The sequence below is a fragment of the Sinocyclocheilus grahami genome, unplaced genomic scaffold (assembly GCF_001515645.1).
Source record: "Sinocyclocheilus grahami isolate Dianchi unplaced genomic scaffold, SAMN03320097.WGS_v1.1 scaffold230.1, whole genome shotgun sequence".
In the NCBI taxonomy this organism is placed as follows: domain Eukaryota; kingdom Metazoa; phylum Chordata; class Actinopteri; order Cypriniformes; family Cyprinidae; genus Sinocyclocheilus; species Sinocyclocheilus grahami.
This window is the reverse complement of record NW_015505409.1, coordinates 131,406-147,524: the sequence shown is the minus strand read 5'-3', so window position 1 is coordinate 147,524 and position 16,119 is coordinate 131,406. Positions and strand designations below refer to the sequence as shown.

The 16,119-nt window shown below is 37.8% G+C and overlaps 2 protein-coding genes across 4 annotated transcripts; one reads left to right on the top strand and one right to left on the bottom strand.

Moving 5' to 3' along the window:
• Positions 1-9,451, bottom strand: LOC107597225 (myotubularin-related protein 2-like). 2 transcript variants are annotated; one of them, XM_016288178.1, is made up of 16 exons: positions 9,239-9,451; positions 8,651-8,711; positions 8,516-8,539; positions 8,372-8,435; positions 8,192-8,286; positions 7,999-8,103; positions 7,322-7,426; positions 7,102-7,185; positions 6,598-6,747; positions 6,304-6,492; positions 6,048-6,233; positions 5,741-5,947; positions 4,509-4,601; positions 4,299-4,412; positions 3,882-4,058; positions 1-284 (listed from the first exon to the last, which is right to left on the bottom strand). In XM_016288178.1, exons 1-16 carry the CDS (start codon positions 9,280-9,282, stop codon positions 51-53), a joined length of 1,932 nt encoding a protein of 643 aa, XP_016143664.1. In that variant the 5' UTR covers positions 9,283-9,451; the 3' UTR covers positions 1-50. The 2 variants fall into 2 exon arrangements, with proteins under 2 accessions (XP_016143664.1, XP_016143665.1); XM_016288179.1 differs by having other exon boundaries at positions 13-256.
• A 746-nt stretch (positions 9,452-10,197) lies between these two features.
• LOC107597344 (gap junction beta-1 protein-like) lies at positions 10,198-14,138 on the top strand. Of its 2 annotated transcripts, none has more exons than XM_016288359.1 (2): positions 10,198-10,391; positions 13,277-14,138. In XM_016288359.1, the coding sequence occupies exon 2, from the start codon at positions 13,291-13,293 to the stop codon at positions 14,011-14,013; it is 723 nt and encodes a 240-aa protein (XP_016143845.1). In that variant the 5' UTR covers positions 10,198-10,391; positions 13,277-13,290; the 3' UTR covers positions 14,014-14,138. The 2 variants fall into 2 exon arrangements, with proteins under 2 accessions (XP_016143845.1, XP_016143844.1); XM_016288358.1 differs by lacking the exon at positions 10,198-10,391 and adding an exon at positions 11,897-12,040.
• The last annotated feature ends 1,981 nt before the right edge of the window (positions 14,139-16,119 follow it).

The following is a 16,119-nucleotide window of genomic DNA, read 5'->3' as shown; positions in this document are numbered from 1 at the left end:
TTACATCAGTTGTGCATCACTGCAAGTAACATGAGAACCGTGTGACATGCTCACGCGGTGTGTGTGTGTGGGCATCTACATTCCTTAAAGCCTAAACAAAGGTCTGCACAGGTGTGATGGAGCGTGTGGGAGACCCCGCCCTCTCGGAGGATGACGAGGCCGTACGATTGGCTGCCTCGCGCTGCAGCTCTTCCACCCTCTTCTGAAGCTCTGCCCGTTTTGCTAGCAGCTCTTTGTAGCGCTGATGGACAGGCTCCTAAAATACATTTTTCATCAAACTGAGACTTTCAAACCAAACATAGACAGCACAAGCCATTTAAAAAAAAAAACATTATAAGTCCTTAAAATGATAACTAAAATGTCTGACGTTTTGTTGATGATTTACCCTGGGTAAACATAATTCTGGGTTCTCTTGATTCACACTGCTCATGTTTCACATGGGGTTAACAATTAATCCTGGGTATTCATAATTTGACACTGTACATTCCTAAACCCCAGGTTAACATCCTTATTTGTGGTGTCAATGGCATTGATTGGGACAAATGCAGTCCAATACTGTCAAGTTTTTCCTGAATGGATTTTCTTCATTCACGTTTTCTGTCACCATTTGATATTTTTCCTTTCAAATGCTGAAACTATGGTTTATGCACTGCATTTCCATGAATGTCCAAAAAGGGTTTCACAACTCCGGGTAAAAGTGGTGCTAAATTACCCTTTACCCGGGGGTTAAATGCAGAGTTTAGAATGACGTTAGCCTGGGGTTTAAGTGCAGTGTGAAAAGCCTGAATGAATTGTCTTTCCAATATCAGACAAATGTGAGCAAACTTTACCTAGCAGTACCTACACAGCCATTAAAACTTGGGAGTGTACCTGTGGTCGCATGCGAGGATTCCAGCGTATGTAGTAGGTGACCCAGAGCTGGAGGTGTCGTATACCAACAGTGGGGAAGAGCACATGGGAGGGATAATGTACATACAGCGGATTCACAAACTCTTCTAGCTGACTGTTCACAAACGACCATAGAGACACAGTGCGCTTCGGGACTTCCTAAACACAAAACAGACAATCTCTTAGACCCACACACACTCATATACGCACCTTATAAATAAACACAAGTCTCACACAAACAATGACAACGGATAATTTACTGTAAGTTGCTTTGGATAAAAGCATCTGCCAAATTACATCATGATCCATTAAAGAGACTAACTTGTCATATTCCTACTCTGTAAATGAGATGCATCTAAAGTGTGCAAACAATATTCCCAATGCCATTCTCACTCTTACCTCTTTAAGTCTTTGCTGCTCACTGTTACACAGAAACGTGCCAAAGAGGCAACTGTAGAGGTGATCCAGTATTGTTATGAGGAAATACTCATTGAACTCGAAAGCTGCAGGAAACTACAAACACAAATACCTATTACTCATACAGACACAGACCATACTGCAGACATAGGCTGGTGCTGCTCTGGAAACCCGGGGGTGTTTTGCACTCACCTGTCTTGTCATCTGCCAAACACAATCTATGAACTGCAGGAAGATTGGTGAGCGATCGGCATCTGTGTGATTCCTATCACCATGGCCCACTCGCTGTATACACAAAATATAATAATGTTAAAAAGTATGGGGTCAGTAAGATTTTTTTAACAATTTGATAGAAGTCTCTTATGTTCACAAAGGCTACATTTAGTTTGATCAAACATTCAATAAAAACAGAACTACTGTGAAATATTAAAATGTATAATATTAAAATATATTTTATTCCTGTGATGGCAATTTTTAGCAGCCATTACTCCAGTCTTCTTCAGTGGCACATGATCTTTCAGAAATCATGTTGATTTGAGGGACAAGTAACATATCTAAGGTTTTGCACTCACCTGTCTTGTCATCTGCCAAACACAATCTATGAACTGCAGGAAGATTGGTGAGCGATCGGCATCTGTGTGATTCCTATCACCATGGCCCACTCGCTGTATACACAAAATATAATAATGTTAAAAAGTATGGGGTCAGTAAGATTTTTTTAACAATTTGATAGAAGTCTCTTATGTTCACAAAGGCTACATTTAGTTTGATCAAACATACAATAAAAACAGAACTACTGTGAAATATTAAAATGTATAATATTAAAATATATTTTATTCCTGTGATGGCAATTTTTAGTAGCCATTACTCTCTTCAGTGGCACATGATCTTTCAGAAATCATGTTGATTTGAGGGACAAGTAACATATCTAATGATTATCAATGTTGAAAACAATTGTACTACTTAATATTTGAGAAAATGTGTAAATTTTTTAGGATTCTTTCATGAATTTAAAGTTGAAAAGAACAGCATTCATTTGAAACAGAAATCAGTAACTTTATAAATGCCTTCACTGTAACTTTTGATCAATCTGATGCATCCCTCCTGAATAAAAGTATAAATTTCTTTACAGAAAAAAATCTTACTGACCCTACATTTCTCAAGGGTAGTGTACATATTGTTTTTGTATTTAAAAAGTTAAGTATATTATATATTCTACAGAACTAAAAAAATATATATTTACACAAGATATTACAATGAAAATGTAATTTCCGATAGAAAGGCTAAATTTGGTTTCTGGAGTAGCTGCGCAGCACATAAAACAAGGAAATTGGCCATATGTCAATATAATGGTATGTGCCCGTTTACCAGTGCACTTGTATAGGACACTATGAAGCAGTCATTATATAGGAAATAGTGAATGAGTTAACAAGTGAGCAATTTGTGTTACAGGAAACCTATTATTCTCTCACAGTCTTGCTTGTTGCTGTATCATGTAAACTACAACTGGACCCCTGACCTGTTGGAAGCGGTGACCGAAGCTGAGCCACTCTTTCTCCAGCAGTATCTGAAAGCCTCGTATGGTTCTGTAGTGAGAGTCCAGCATTATCAAAGCCAGTGAGGTCAGCTGAGGAGTTCTGTCCCAGCCGTCACTGCAATGAACCACCACTGAGGTTTTCCCAGACTCCACCTTATCGGCTATCCTTAAAGCTCCAGCCAGAATCAACTATCACACATACACACACCACACAGTCAGTGCCACATTCATCGTCCTCATGTTTCTTAACATTTGAGAAAGGTGATTAACGTGATCACTCTCGTCTCACCTTAATATGCTCCAGCCAGTGGGTGGACTCGAGATTGGAAAGCCAGTGAGATTCCTCAATGTTGGGATAGACAACCTCCTTCAGTTTCCGTAGCGACTCACGCATTACATGAATGTTGTGGATATCCAGAAACACCAGTTCAGCGTTCTGATAAGCATCTTCACTCTCATACCCACCTCCTTTCATCTAAAATACACATGAACACAACATTTATATTCATTCAAAATGCACACTTGAACTGAAAGTGAGTGCCTACCTTGTTAGCTGCAGGTAAACATAATTCTGGGTTCTCTTGATTCACACTGCTCATGTTTCACATGGGGTTAACAATTAATCCTGGGTATTCATAATTTGACACTGTACATTCCTAAACCCCAGGTTAACATCCTTATTTGTGGTGTCAATGGCATTGATTGGGACAAATGCAGTCCAATACTGTCAAGTTTTTCCTGAATGGATTTTCTTCATTCACGTTTTCTGTCACCATTTGATATTTTTCCTTTCAAATGCTGAAACTATGGTTTATGCACTGCATTTCCATGAATGTCCAAAAAGGGTTTCACAACTCCGGGTAAAAGTGGTGCTAAATTACCCTTTACCCGGGGGTTAAATGCAGAGTTTAGAATGACGTTAGCCTGGGGTTTAAGTGCAGTGTGAAAAGCCTGAATGAATTGTCTTTCCAATATCAGACAAATGTGAGCAAACTTTACCTAGCAGTACCTACACAGCCATTAAAACTTGGGAGTGTACCTGTGGTCGCATGCGAGGATTCCAGCGTATGTAGTAGGTGACCCAGAGCTGGAGGTGTCGTATACCAACAGTGGGGAAGAGCACATGGGAGGGATAATGTACATACAGCGGATTCACAAACTCTTCTAGCTGACTGTTCACAAACGACCATAGAGACACAGTGCGCTTCGGGACTTCCTAAACACAAAACAGACAATCTCTTAGACCCACACACACTCATATACGCACCTTATAAATAAACACAAGTCTCACACAAACAATGACAACGGATAATTTACTGTAAGTTGCTTTGGATAAAAGCATCTGCCAAATTACATCATGATCCATTAAAGAGACTAACTTGTCATATTCCTACTCTGTAAATGAGATGCATCTAAAGTGTGCAAACAATATTCCCAATGCCATTCTCACTCTTACCTCTTTAAGTCTTTGCTGCTCACTGTTACACAGAAACGTGCCAAAGAGGCAACTGTAGAGGTGATCCAGTATTGTTATGAGGAAATACTCATTGAACTCGAAAGCTGCAGGAAACTACAAACACAAATACCTATTACTCATACAGACACAGACCATACTGCAGACATAGGCTGGTGCTGCTCTGGAAACCCGGGGGGGTTTTGCACTCACCTGTCTTGTCATCTGCCAAACACAATCTATGAACTGCAGGAAGATTGGTGAGCGATCGGCATCTGTGTGATTCCTATCACCATGGCCCACTCGCTGTATACACAAAATATAATAATGTTAAAAAGTATGGGGTCAGTAAGATTTTTTTAACAATTTGATAGAAGTCTCTTATGTTCACAAAGGCTACATTTAGTTTGATCAAACATTCAATAAAAACAGAACTACTGTGAAATATTAAAATGTATAATATTAAAATATATTTTATTCCTGTGATGGCAATTTTTAGCAGCCATTACTCCAGTCTTCAGTGGCACATGATCTTTCAGAAATCATGTTGATTTGAGGGACAAGTAACATATCTAATGATTATCAATGTTGAAAACAATTGTACTACTTAATATTTGAGAAAATGTGTAAATTTTTTAGGATTCTTTCATGAATTTAAAGTTGAAAAGAACAGCATTCATTTGAAACAGAAATCAGTAACTTTATAAATGCCTTCACTGTAACTTTTGATCAATCTGATGCATCCCTCCTGAATAAAAGTATAAATTTCTTTACAGAAAAAAATCTTACTGACCCTACATTTCTCAAGGGTAGTGTACATATTGTTTTTGTATTTAAATTTTTTTTTAAATGGTCAAAAGTTAAGTATATTATATATTCTACAGAACTATTAATATTTGAGAAAATGTGTAAATTTTTTAGGATTCTTTCATGAATTTAAAGTTGAAAAGAACAGCATTCATTTGAAACAGAAATCAGTAACTTTATAAATGCCTTCACTGTAACTTTTGATCAATCTGATGCATCCCTCCTGAATAAAAGTATAAATTTCTTTACAGAAAAAAATCTTACTGACCCTACATTTCTCAAGGGTAGTGTACATATTGTTTTTGTATTTAAAAAGTTAAGTATATTATATATTCTACAGAACTAAAAAAATATATATTTACACAAGATATTACAATGAAAATGTAATTTCCGATAGAAAGGCTAAATTTGGTTTCTGGAGTAGCTGCGCAGCACATAAAACAAGGAAATTGGCCATATGTCAATATAATGGTATGTGCCCGTTTACCAGTGCACTTGTATAGGACACTATGAAGCAGTCATTATATAGGAAATAGTGAATGAGTTAACAAGTGAGCAATTTGTGTTACAGGAAACCTATTATTCTCTCACAGTCTTGCTTGTTGCTGTATCATGTAAACTACAACTGGACCCCTGACCTGTTGGAAGCGGTGACCGAAGCTGAGCCACTCTTTCTCCAGCAGTATCTGAAAGCCTCGTATGGTTCTGTAGTGAGAGTCCAGCATTATCAAAGCCAGTGAGGTCAGCTGAGGAGTTCTGTCCCAGCCGTCACTGCAATGAACCACCACTGAGGTTTTCCCAGACTCCACCTTATCGGCTATCCTTAAAGCTCCAGCCAGAATCAACTATCACACATACACACACCACACAGTCAGTGCCACATTCATCGTCCTCATGTTTCTTAACATTTGAGAAAGGTGATTAACGTGATCACTCTCGTCTCACCTTAATATGCTCCAGCCAGTGGGTGGACTCGAGATTGGAAAGCCAGTGAGATTCCTCAATGTTGGGATAGACAACCTCCTTCAGTTTCCGTAGCGACTCACGCATTACATGAATGTTGTGGATATCCAGAAACACCAGTTCAGCGTTCTGATAAGCATCTTCACTCTCATACCCACCTCCTTTCATCTAAAATACACATGAACACAACATTTATATTCATTCAAAATGCACACTTGAACTGAAAGTGAGTGCCTACCTTGTTAGCTGCAGCATTCACACTTGGTCTGGCGTCGAATATGAACAGTTTGTGTGATTGAGCATTTGCATCCATAATGGCCTGAAGGAGCTTCTCATCTTCTTTGCAGCGGCGACCGTTCTGGCCCACCATCGGTTGACTGGCACGCACCACTGCGGCCTGACTCTCTGGGTGGATCCATGACAGCACCTAAAACAGGGCGAGCCAATAGCTTCAGCGGTGAGGCCCGGGGACGAATAATTGTGCACACACAGACTGACGTGTGATGATTCAGAAACATCTCATGACACTGACCGGAATGCGTCCTTTGGCCCTAAAGCTGAAGACGCGTCTCAGTTCCTCATCAGTAATGGTTACTGGGACAAATAGCGCTGCTGGGTATGAATCACACAGCTCGTAGTGATCATTTACTTTGGAGATCCTCCAGCTCTCGTTTGGAAGACCCTACACACACATACACACGTGTAATTCAAACACGACGCACAAATACTTGATTCTCATTGGTTAATCACAGCATTATGCAGCAAATATTTTTGCATAATGATGATATAAACTATATAAATGATTGTTTGCATTTCAGATTTAATTTCTTTATTTTCATGTATTAATTTGGCAAGTACCTGTGATACATGGGATAATGAGCACTGTCATCATTATTGCAAAACAAACCCCTTCAGGGTGATACAAGCCAACTGTGCTTTACATTAGAGTCCTAATCACTCTAAAGGGATTTATTTTGCAATAAATATTGGATGAATATATATATATATTATCACCCTGAATAAACACAGACTGTACCTGTCTCTTGTATTCAGCCAGTGGATCATACACCTTCCATCCATTTTCAGGAAACACCTGCTTATACTCAAATGCAAAGAGGGACTAGACAAAGAGAAAGGAAGGAGACAGACAGAGGTACTGATTCATTTTAGGCTGGTGCTGAATCAGTTTAATTTAGCATATAAATCATATTATATGCTGTATTAATATATACTCTCTGTTTATTTATGTTTCTCACCATGTTGTTTGACACTGGAAAAGCAAACTTCATCAGAACCTCGAACGCTGACTTCTTTAGTGAGTCCTCAAGCTCCTTGTGCACAAAACGTAGATTCCTCATATCCTACAAGACATACACATTAAGCAAATATGCAAAAAAACAAAAAACAAAAGACAAAAGATGCATCAGGATTCAATAGTAAGGGTTTTTTCAGCTGCCAGTTTAATGTCCTTCCAATATTTTCAATGGCCCTATCACTAAACTATTATATTTTTTTAGCAGTGTATTTTCATATGTGCCAGATGTTCACATTCACATACATAACAAAATTACTAAAACTATAATGAAAATAAAAATGTGAAAGTATAAAAATTAAAGTAAAAATACTACAATAATATATTATTTGTATTATATATATATATATATGTCTAGTAATTTTGTTGTGCTTTTGTCATTTTTGTCATTCATCACATTTTTAGTACTTAAAACAACATTTCTAACTTTTAAGTTTTTCAAGTTTGCATTTTCATCTAACAATTATATTTAAGCTTTATTTAGCGCTTTGAGTTTGAGAAAGGCGTTACTAATCAAATTTAGGCATTACTAATCAAATGTATTATTATTTCTATATATATATATATATATAAATAAACAAAACAATTTTTTTTTTTATAAAAAAAAAAATCACATAAAACCTTGCAGACAAGGCCGTACGAGACATCTCCTCTGCTAGTTGCTGCTCCAATCTTCTCTGCTCTGCTCAAAGCTCCCAGTGGTAGATCTAGACCAAACACCGGTTCCTAGACAACAAATAAGGTAATGGAAGTCTTTAGTTTAGAAATTCTTTCCAGCAGTCATACAGAAACAACATAAGCACATGGCTCTTACCCTGTCAGTGCATCTGAAGAAAAGTCTGTAGTTAGTGACGGTCAGAGATCCTCTAACAGGCCCAATGAACGGACAAATGTAAGTCACGTCTTTAGCTGTGGACACACACACAATAAACAGATACATTTAAACCATCGGAATGGATGGTGTACGGAAGTCAGTATAATGTACCACAAATACCGGAATCCTGAACCAGTTCCTCTGGCAGAAGAGGAAGTTCGCCTTTACTGGGGTCTTTGTAGACCTGCACACAGAAGAACATGATGCAATGCAAAGGAACTGAGACTTAATCCAAACTTTAGGCTCACGTTTATATTTTCATACCTTTTCAACTGCCTTTCCTTTACTCTGTAAGGAATTTAAAAACAGATGAGGTTTAGCTATAGTAACAGTTCAGAGCATACAACAGTTTTAGGAACAGAATAAGAAGTGCTGGGTTGGACTTTGGTCCTGACTGACCCTCGGCTCTGTGTCTGAAACTCTGGTGCCACTGGAGCGGTCCGAGCGCGTCGTGGTGGAGCTGAAAGGACATTAGAGGATAAAGACGGATTAAAGCACACCTATGAGCTTTACACATTAAAGGAAGCATTTTCTCAGAAATGAACATTCTGTCGTCAATTACTGATACTCATGTTGCTCCAAACCTGTATGTCTTTAGAGTCAGTGACAGCCTCAGCCATCATTCACTACCATTACATCTGCTTTACTATACAGTACAAATGAGTGGTGTCGTTCTCTGCCTAACATCTCCTTTAATGTACTACAGACTAATGAAAGAAAGTCAGTCATACAGGTTTGGAACAAAATAAATGTTGAGCAATTAATGACAGAATTTTAATTTCTGGGTGAACTATCCATTCCGTCAAAGAAATAATCATACTTGGCTGCAGTTCTCCTCACAGAAAGCTTCAGAATTTTATATAAACGTCCTGGAACGGTTTTCATACAGAGCTTTTGCGAATCAAGTATTGTAAATATTCACTCGGTAATGCCTCTGTGTGTGTGAGAGAGAGTGTGTTTGTGTTTTCTCTTGGTAAGTAACGTTACCTGCACAGCGACTCCACACTGTCCACACTGCCGCTCTCCTCCATCCCGAACCGCGCCACTGATAAAGTTGTCAAGTTAACTTAACTCAACTTAACTTAACTTGTTAATTTAGTGACTGTTCAGTGCGGAAACTCAGTGAACACAAACAGCGGAAGCTGCCATGTCTTCCCAGAATTCCTCTAGGTGGGGCTGGCAGTGCGCGCTCGCGCGTTGGGCGTTTGTGGCCGTGAGCGCGTGCTTGTTGGTCCGCCAGATTAAAATTGAAACTAGAAGTGAGACACAAACCCCAGAATGAGCACAATGTAACTATATGTATTTTATAAACAACAACAACAACAACCAAGAAAGTTAAAAGAATGTCCACGTATTAAAAAAAAACGAACTTTATTTATTATCTTATATTTATAATGAAAAGGTTAATTCAATAAAACAAAAACGAACTAAACAATGTCTTAATTAATATTAAAAGATGTTGGGGTTAGGGTTAATAAAAATGAATGAATGAAATGCCTTTTATTGACTAAATATGAATTTTAAAAAAAAATATGAAAGCTTAAACCAGCAAAGGACCAGCAAAGAACCAGCACAAACCAGCAAAGGACCAGCACAAACCAGCATCCCAGCGTCAAAACATATGCTGGTTTTTCCAACAGGGAAGGATAGCCATTTGGATTAATATGATATTTTCTTTTGAAGCTGCTATGGACGTAATTTCAGTGCTTTATTATAATACATCTATCTAAAAACAGTTTTAACAAATTTGTGCATACAGAGACTGGATCAATGTAGCCTGCAGTGTGCATGTGTAAACTTTCCTGTATGTACATGGTTATGAATGTGTGTGAAAGGCGACCTATGTACAAGCTTGTGTATGTGAGTTGGTGTATGTTCATGTGTAAATGCGTTTGTACATAATTTGCGTCACAGTGTCTGCTGGTGGGTGTGTGCCTTGGATCTGATCTGAATGGTTAAGGACGGGCAGCACAAGCATCTTTTGTGTGGAGATGTTTGTAGTGGGGTGAGTAACAGCGTGACACGAGTGATTAGCAATGCAAAGCTCCGGTACTGCGCCATAATCTGCACTGGGGAAACATCAACCCTTTCCTGTGCGACTTCAACCTCTTCTTCTGCTCAGGGACCTCACCAACCGCAGGTAAACATCAGCCAAATACCAACCCTATCAAACACAGTACTAAACCTAGCAATTAAACCCTGTCGTAATCAACTACCAACCATGTTCAATCCAGCAACTCAATAATCAACCAACTACCAAACCAGTAAAGTCAGCATGAAACACCCATCTCCCTGGTTTAATTCTAATTTAGAAAGTTTACAACCACTTATTGATCATGCAGTACACATAGTAATAAATCAGAAAAAAATATTATTTTATAAACCACTCTGGGAAACTAAAAATCTGTATTTGAAGTGAAGATGTTCTGCAGTATCTTGAGGCTCTTTAAGTTGATTTCTGATGTATGTTCGGGATGTTCCTTTTCTCTACACTGTTAAAAATAAGGGTTCCTTATTGGCATTGATAGTTCCATGAAGAACATTTAACACCTATAGAACCTTTGCACTGCACAAAAGGTTCTTTATAGAACAAAAAAAAATGTATTGCTCTTTAAACTAAGAGGGGAAAAAGGTTATTTTAAAAACTGTTCTCTGAAAGGTTCTTTAGGGAATCGAAAATGGTTCTTCTAAATGGTGAAAAAAAAACTTTTTGTAACATTTATTTTTAAGGCTGTATGATGACATCTATCACTGTATTTCATTAAAACAATAATAAAACACAATCCACAATTTACTAGTAGTAGGGGGGACTACCAAAAGTAATAAAACGTAAAAAAAAACAATTTGCACTGATTGAGATGTAGAAGACTCAATGGAAATGTTAATGCAAATGGTAATTTAATATTTCACCATTTTAAGACAACTATTTTAATTTGCTCAATAATAAAACACAATCCACAATTTACTAGTAGTAGGGGGGACTACCAAAAGTAATAAAACGTAAAAAAAACAATTTGCACTGATTGAGATGTAGAAGACTCAATGGAAATGTTAATGCAAATGGTAATTTAATATTTCACCATTTTAAGACAACTATTTTAATTTGCTTATATATATATATAGAGAGAGAGAGAGAGAGAGAGAGACACACTAAAAGCATATTCTATTACGTTAAATGCTAAAATTATAGAATAATAGCAATATTCACCAATAATGTAAAACAAAATTACATGATAAGACTACATAATAATTGTAATGAATTTTCAAATGGTTGTATATTCAGGGTATTTGCAAACCGAACTGTTGACACATTTCTAACTACCAAACCAACTTATGAACAGTTCTAAACTTCTAATAATTTAATTCTAAACCTAGAAAATCTGATTTCATAATGAATGTGCTTGTATAAAAAAAGAAAACTGCTGCACGGTCCTGTGAGGTCAGAGCATTTAATATTACACAAATCTGAGGCAGAAAGGCAAAACTGGAAGGTACTCTGTGACCTGTATCACACAAATACACATCCAAGCGCACACTCTTGTTCTGTGACTGAACCCACGCTTTCATTGTGTGATGGGAGAATGACATTGGCTGTGTGTTCGCCGGTCACATGGGTGGCTGTGCCTTCATAAATGGTTGCTGCAAGCTGGAGACACTCCATCTGACAGAAGTGAACACATACAAACACACACACACACACACACACACACACACACCGGCGACACGGCGGGTCTCAGAACCCCTCTACACGGGCTCTGCCCATGCCACTAACACCACCTGCGGAGCCTGGTAATGCTGAATACTGCATAAATCTCTTTCTCTCACTCACTTTCTCTATGGGTGGTTTGCTGTAGATGTGGTTGTATTTTGTCCTTGCACTTGCTTTTCTTGTAAAATGTAAATGATTTTCAGTTAATGAGGTACATTCAGGTAGCATACAGTCATGAAAAATCACTTTGTGCAAGTACTAGCCTGTACAGGACATTTAAGGCATATTGTTAAGTTCATATTCTTGTGTCGTGCATTGTTTTAAAGATCTATATTTGTACGTTGCATCAGACGTGGTCATTATGTGTTTCTTATTATGACATCTCATGGTTATTGAGCAGTAATAAGAGGCATTAAATCAAGAATTTGATGTGATATATGGGTTTATGGATGTCTCGATGCTGGTGCACATTTTGCTTGCTGTGTTCTGTTTTTAGAGGCATCCCTTATGTTTACCAAAAATGCATTTGTTTGATTATAAATACAGTAAAAACAGTGATATTGTGAATCATTACAATAGAATATATCATAACTGTTTCTATTTTAATATATTTAAATATATATATATATATATTTATTAATGTGGTGAATTTACAGCAGCCATTATTGCAGCCTTCAGTTTGATCTTTCAGAAACACAATTATTAGAATGATCAATGTTGAAAACTTGTGCTGCTTAATTTTTATGTGGAAACTGTGATGCTTTTTTAGTATTTTTTGAAGAAAATAAATATAAAAAAAATAAATACAATTCTTGATTATTGCTATTTTTTAAATCTTCCTGATCCCAATTTTTGTATGGTAGCGTGTGTATATATAAAATAATATTAAAATATGTCAGATAACAAGCTGATCACTGTACGTTAGGTTGAGAGTGGCTTCTGTTCTAACCTTGTGTGTGTGTGTGTGTGTGTGTGCACTTGTAGCTTTTTTTGTGAGGGCCGGTTTGAGTTTTAGACCATCGAAGTGAGGACAATCTTGTAAAGTGGGGAAGGATATTTTGGCCGCTCCTCACTTTCTGAGACTCCTTTAAAGGCCTGTTTGAGGGTCAAGACTTGGTTTTAGGGATCAGGTTATAATTGGGTAAAGTTTAGGTTTAGGGTAAGGGTTTGGGTGAGGCACTTAGTTCTGATGGGTAGGTTTAGGGTAAGCAGCTAGAGATTGCATTGTGTCAATGTACGTCCTCACAAAGATAGCTATACAGAGTTGTGTGTGTGTGTGTTTCCTAATAACAGTGGACTTTTTCTCCATCTTTCAGATCTGGAACCAAAAATGAACTGGGCGTCTTTTTATGCCGTGATCAGCGGCGTGAACCGGCATTCCACCGGCATTGGGCGGATTTGGCTGTCTGTCCTCTTCATTTTCCGGATCCTGGTTCTGGTGGTGGCGGCGGAGAGCGTGTGGGGCGATGAGAAAGCGCACTTCACCTGCAACACCCAGCAGCCCGGCTGCAACAGCGTCTGCTACGACCATTTCTTCCCCATCTCTCACATCCGACTGTGGGCGCTGCAGCTCATCATGGTCTCTACCCCCGCCCTGCTGGTTGCCATGCACATTGCACATCGTCGGCATATCGACAAAAAGTTGTATCGCCAAGCTGGCCGCACCAGTCCAAAAGACTTAGAGCAGATAAAAAACCAAAAGATGAAGATTACTGGCGCCCTTTGGTGGACATACATTATCAGTCTGCTGTTCCGTGTGTTATTCGAATCTGCCTTTATGTATCTGTTCTACATGATTTACCCGGGATACAAGATGTTCCGGCTGGTAAAGTGTGACTCGTACCCGTGCCCAAACATAGTCGACTGCTTTGTGTCCCGACCAACAGAGAAAACAGTGTTCACTATATTCATGCTTGCGGTGTCCGGCGTCTGCATCCTGCTCAACATCGCAGAAATCGTCTTTCTTGTTGCAAGGGCAACAAGTCGTCATCTCAATAACTCCAAGGATTCCCCAGTGGGAGCCTGGATCTCTCAGAAACTGTGCTCCTTTTAGAAGCGCTGGTCCTCTCACTCTCCGAAACCTAAATAGGCTATTTCACAAAAACACTTAATGTTAATGAGAGCTAATGTCATTGATCATGTTTTTTAAATTTTATAACTTAAGAATACTTTTTAAAATGTGTACATAATATTACTCCACACCATTTTAGAGCAATATTGAAATAAATTCACACTGCTGTATGAAATGTTATACTCATATTGTCCCTAAAAACAATGAAATAAAAACGTAATATTTGTGGTAGAATCTCTGTTTGATGACAAAGATTAGATTGAACACATTCTGCACATTTTGTTTTGCAAATGTCAACAAAAACGAGTTTGTAAGAAAGATGTTCCAAATGTTCCAATTTATTCATCAGCTGTACTTCATTATCTTGTAGATCAGGGGGCCTCGGCAAACTGGGTTCCAAAAGTCTTAAAATGATTTACATTTACTCATATTAACATAATATTAATTGAAAATGCTAAAACACTAAAAAATAAAGATGTACAACATTAAACTGACCTCTTTTTTTATTACAACATAAGATTGCTCAGAAAGGCCATCAAATATTGTCTCAGACAAAAGTGTCCTTGGAGTCAAAACTGTTGAGAACTGCTGCAGTAGACAGCTAATTTATGACAAAACACAATTTAACTTACATAAAAGCATCCAGAAACTGTCAGCACTAACAGGTTTATAATTGCTATCATATCTATATCTCCACAAACATCTCCACAAGTACTTGTGTTGCCAAGTATATCAAAATTCAGATTCGTTATGAATTCAGACATTGTTTTTGTATTATTTTAAAAGTCTTGTGTGTCAAACAAATGTTTTAAAGTAATGATTCTATCATGTAGTCTCTTGATTGCACACAAGTAGCCTATACTCTTAAAATTTTCGAGATTTATTTTTGTTTTACTTGTAGGTCTGTACAGGGCATTTCTTGGGGCGCTAGAGTTTTTCTTGGGGCGCTAACTCTTCATAAACCACAGTGACTGTAAAGTTTTTATCCACTATTGCAAGATCAATGTTCTGTTCATGGACATGAATATAACTTTTTGATAAAGTACTTTTTATGTTACAATAGGACATCTGTTTTAATAATCTGTTGTTAAAATTGCTTATAGTATTTATTTAGTAGAATTTGGACTGGCCTACATTTGCCACAGTGGTCACCAGGTTCAGTGGCATTATTATTGAATATTTATTACATTATTAAACACACACACACACACACAAAAACAAAAATAACCAAAGCAGTTCTTTTAGATGAATCCCACGTGACTTCAGTGAAATAAGCATTTCAGTTTGTTCCTTTATTCCAAGTATTTCAATGATATATAAAAAATATAATAGCCTATACACATGCCATCCCACTTATTAGCAATCAGAAAAATTTATGAAATATTTTACGAACCTGTTTTGAGTCATGGGTCTTCTGTCAACAGCCAGTCCAGTTTACCTGGGCTTAGAGAATGTAAAAATTCCCTGTCCTCTGTCAGACCATTATAGCATACATATCAAATACAAGCAGAGGGACACAGTCTTGCCTGTTGTCTACCTCTTGCTCTTTAACTTCTGTTTGTTCTCCATCTGGTGCTAAACGCACAAACAAAAGTAGAAAGACTAAAAGAGACTGTGTTTCAGTCGCTGTCCTTCAAAGGGAGGAATGTATGAGCCTAACTGACTGTGTCCTGTGAGCTCTGCCATTGGTCCTGACAGCTGTCACTCATCCAAGAGGCTCTGAGAAACAAGGCAGGTGGTACACTCTTCAAAATTCTCCCTAGGGATTGTGTTCCCTGCCAAAATTAACCCTAACACACACACACATACATGCACACATATATATATACAGTGTATTTGTATGAGTCAGTTCTCTCTTTCTGTTTGAGCCCGTGTTGGAGTACAGACGAAAGTGTATGTATGACAGAAGAAGTACAGCACTGCGTACAGACTTGTAGACTTTTTACTATTTATGTATGAGGGGATCATTCTAACTCTGGACTTTTAAGAAAGGTGAGTGTCAAGCAATAGAATTAACTGACTCTCACACATTCCCTTTATAGGGATTGTGTTCCCTGCCAAAATTAACCCTAACACACACACACATAC

Excerpts from the sequence above, each read along its gene's own strand:
- LOC107597344 (XM_016288358.1), top strand. The coding sequence starts at position 12,013 with ATGCCACTAACACCACCTGCGGAGCCTG. Across the intron at positions 12,041-13,276 it reads AACACCACCTGCGGAGCCTG|ATCTGGAACCAAAAATGAAC; the intron begins GTAATGCTGAAT and ends TCCATCTTTCAG.
- LOC107597225 (XM_016288178.1), bottom strand. The coding sequence starts at position 9,282 with ATGGAGGAGAGCGGCAGTGTGGACAGTGTGGAGTCGCTGTGCAG. Across the intron at positions 8,287-8,371 it reads GGAACTGGTTCAGGATTCCG|CTAAAGACGTGACTTACATT; the intron begins GTATTTGTGGTA and ends GTGTGTCCACAG. Across the intron at positions 7,427-7,998 it reads CGTACGGCCTTGTCTGCAAG|GATATGAGGAATCTACGTTT; the intron begins GTTTTATGTGAT and ends TATGTCTTGTAG.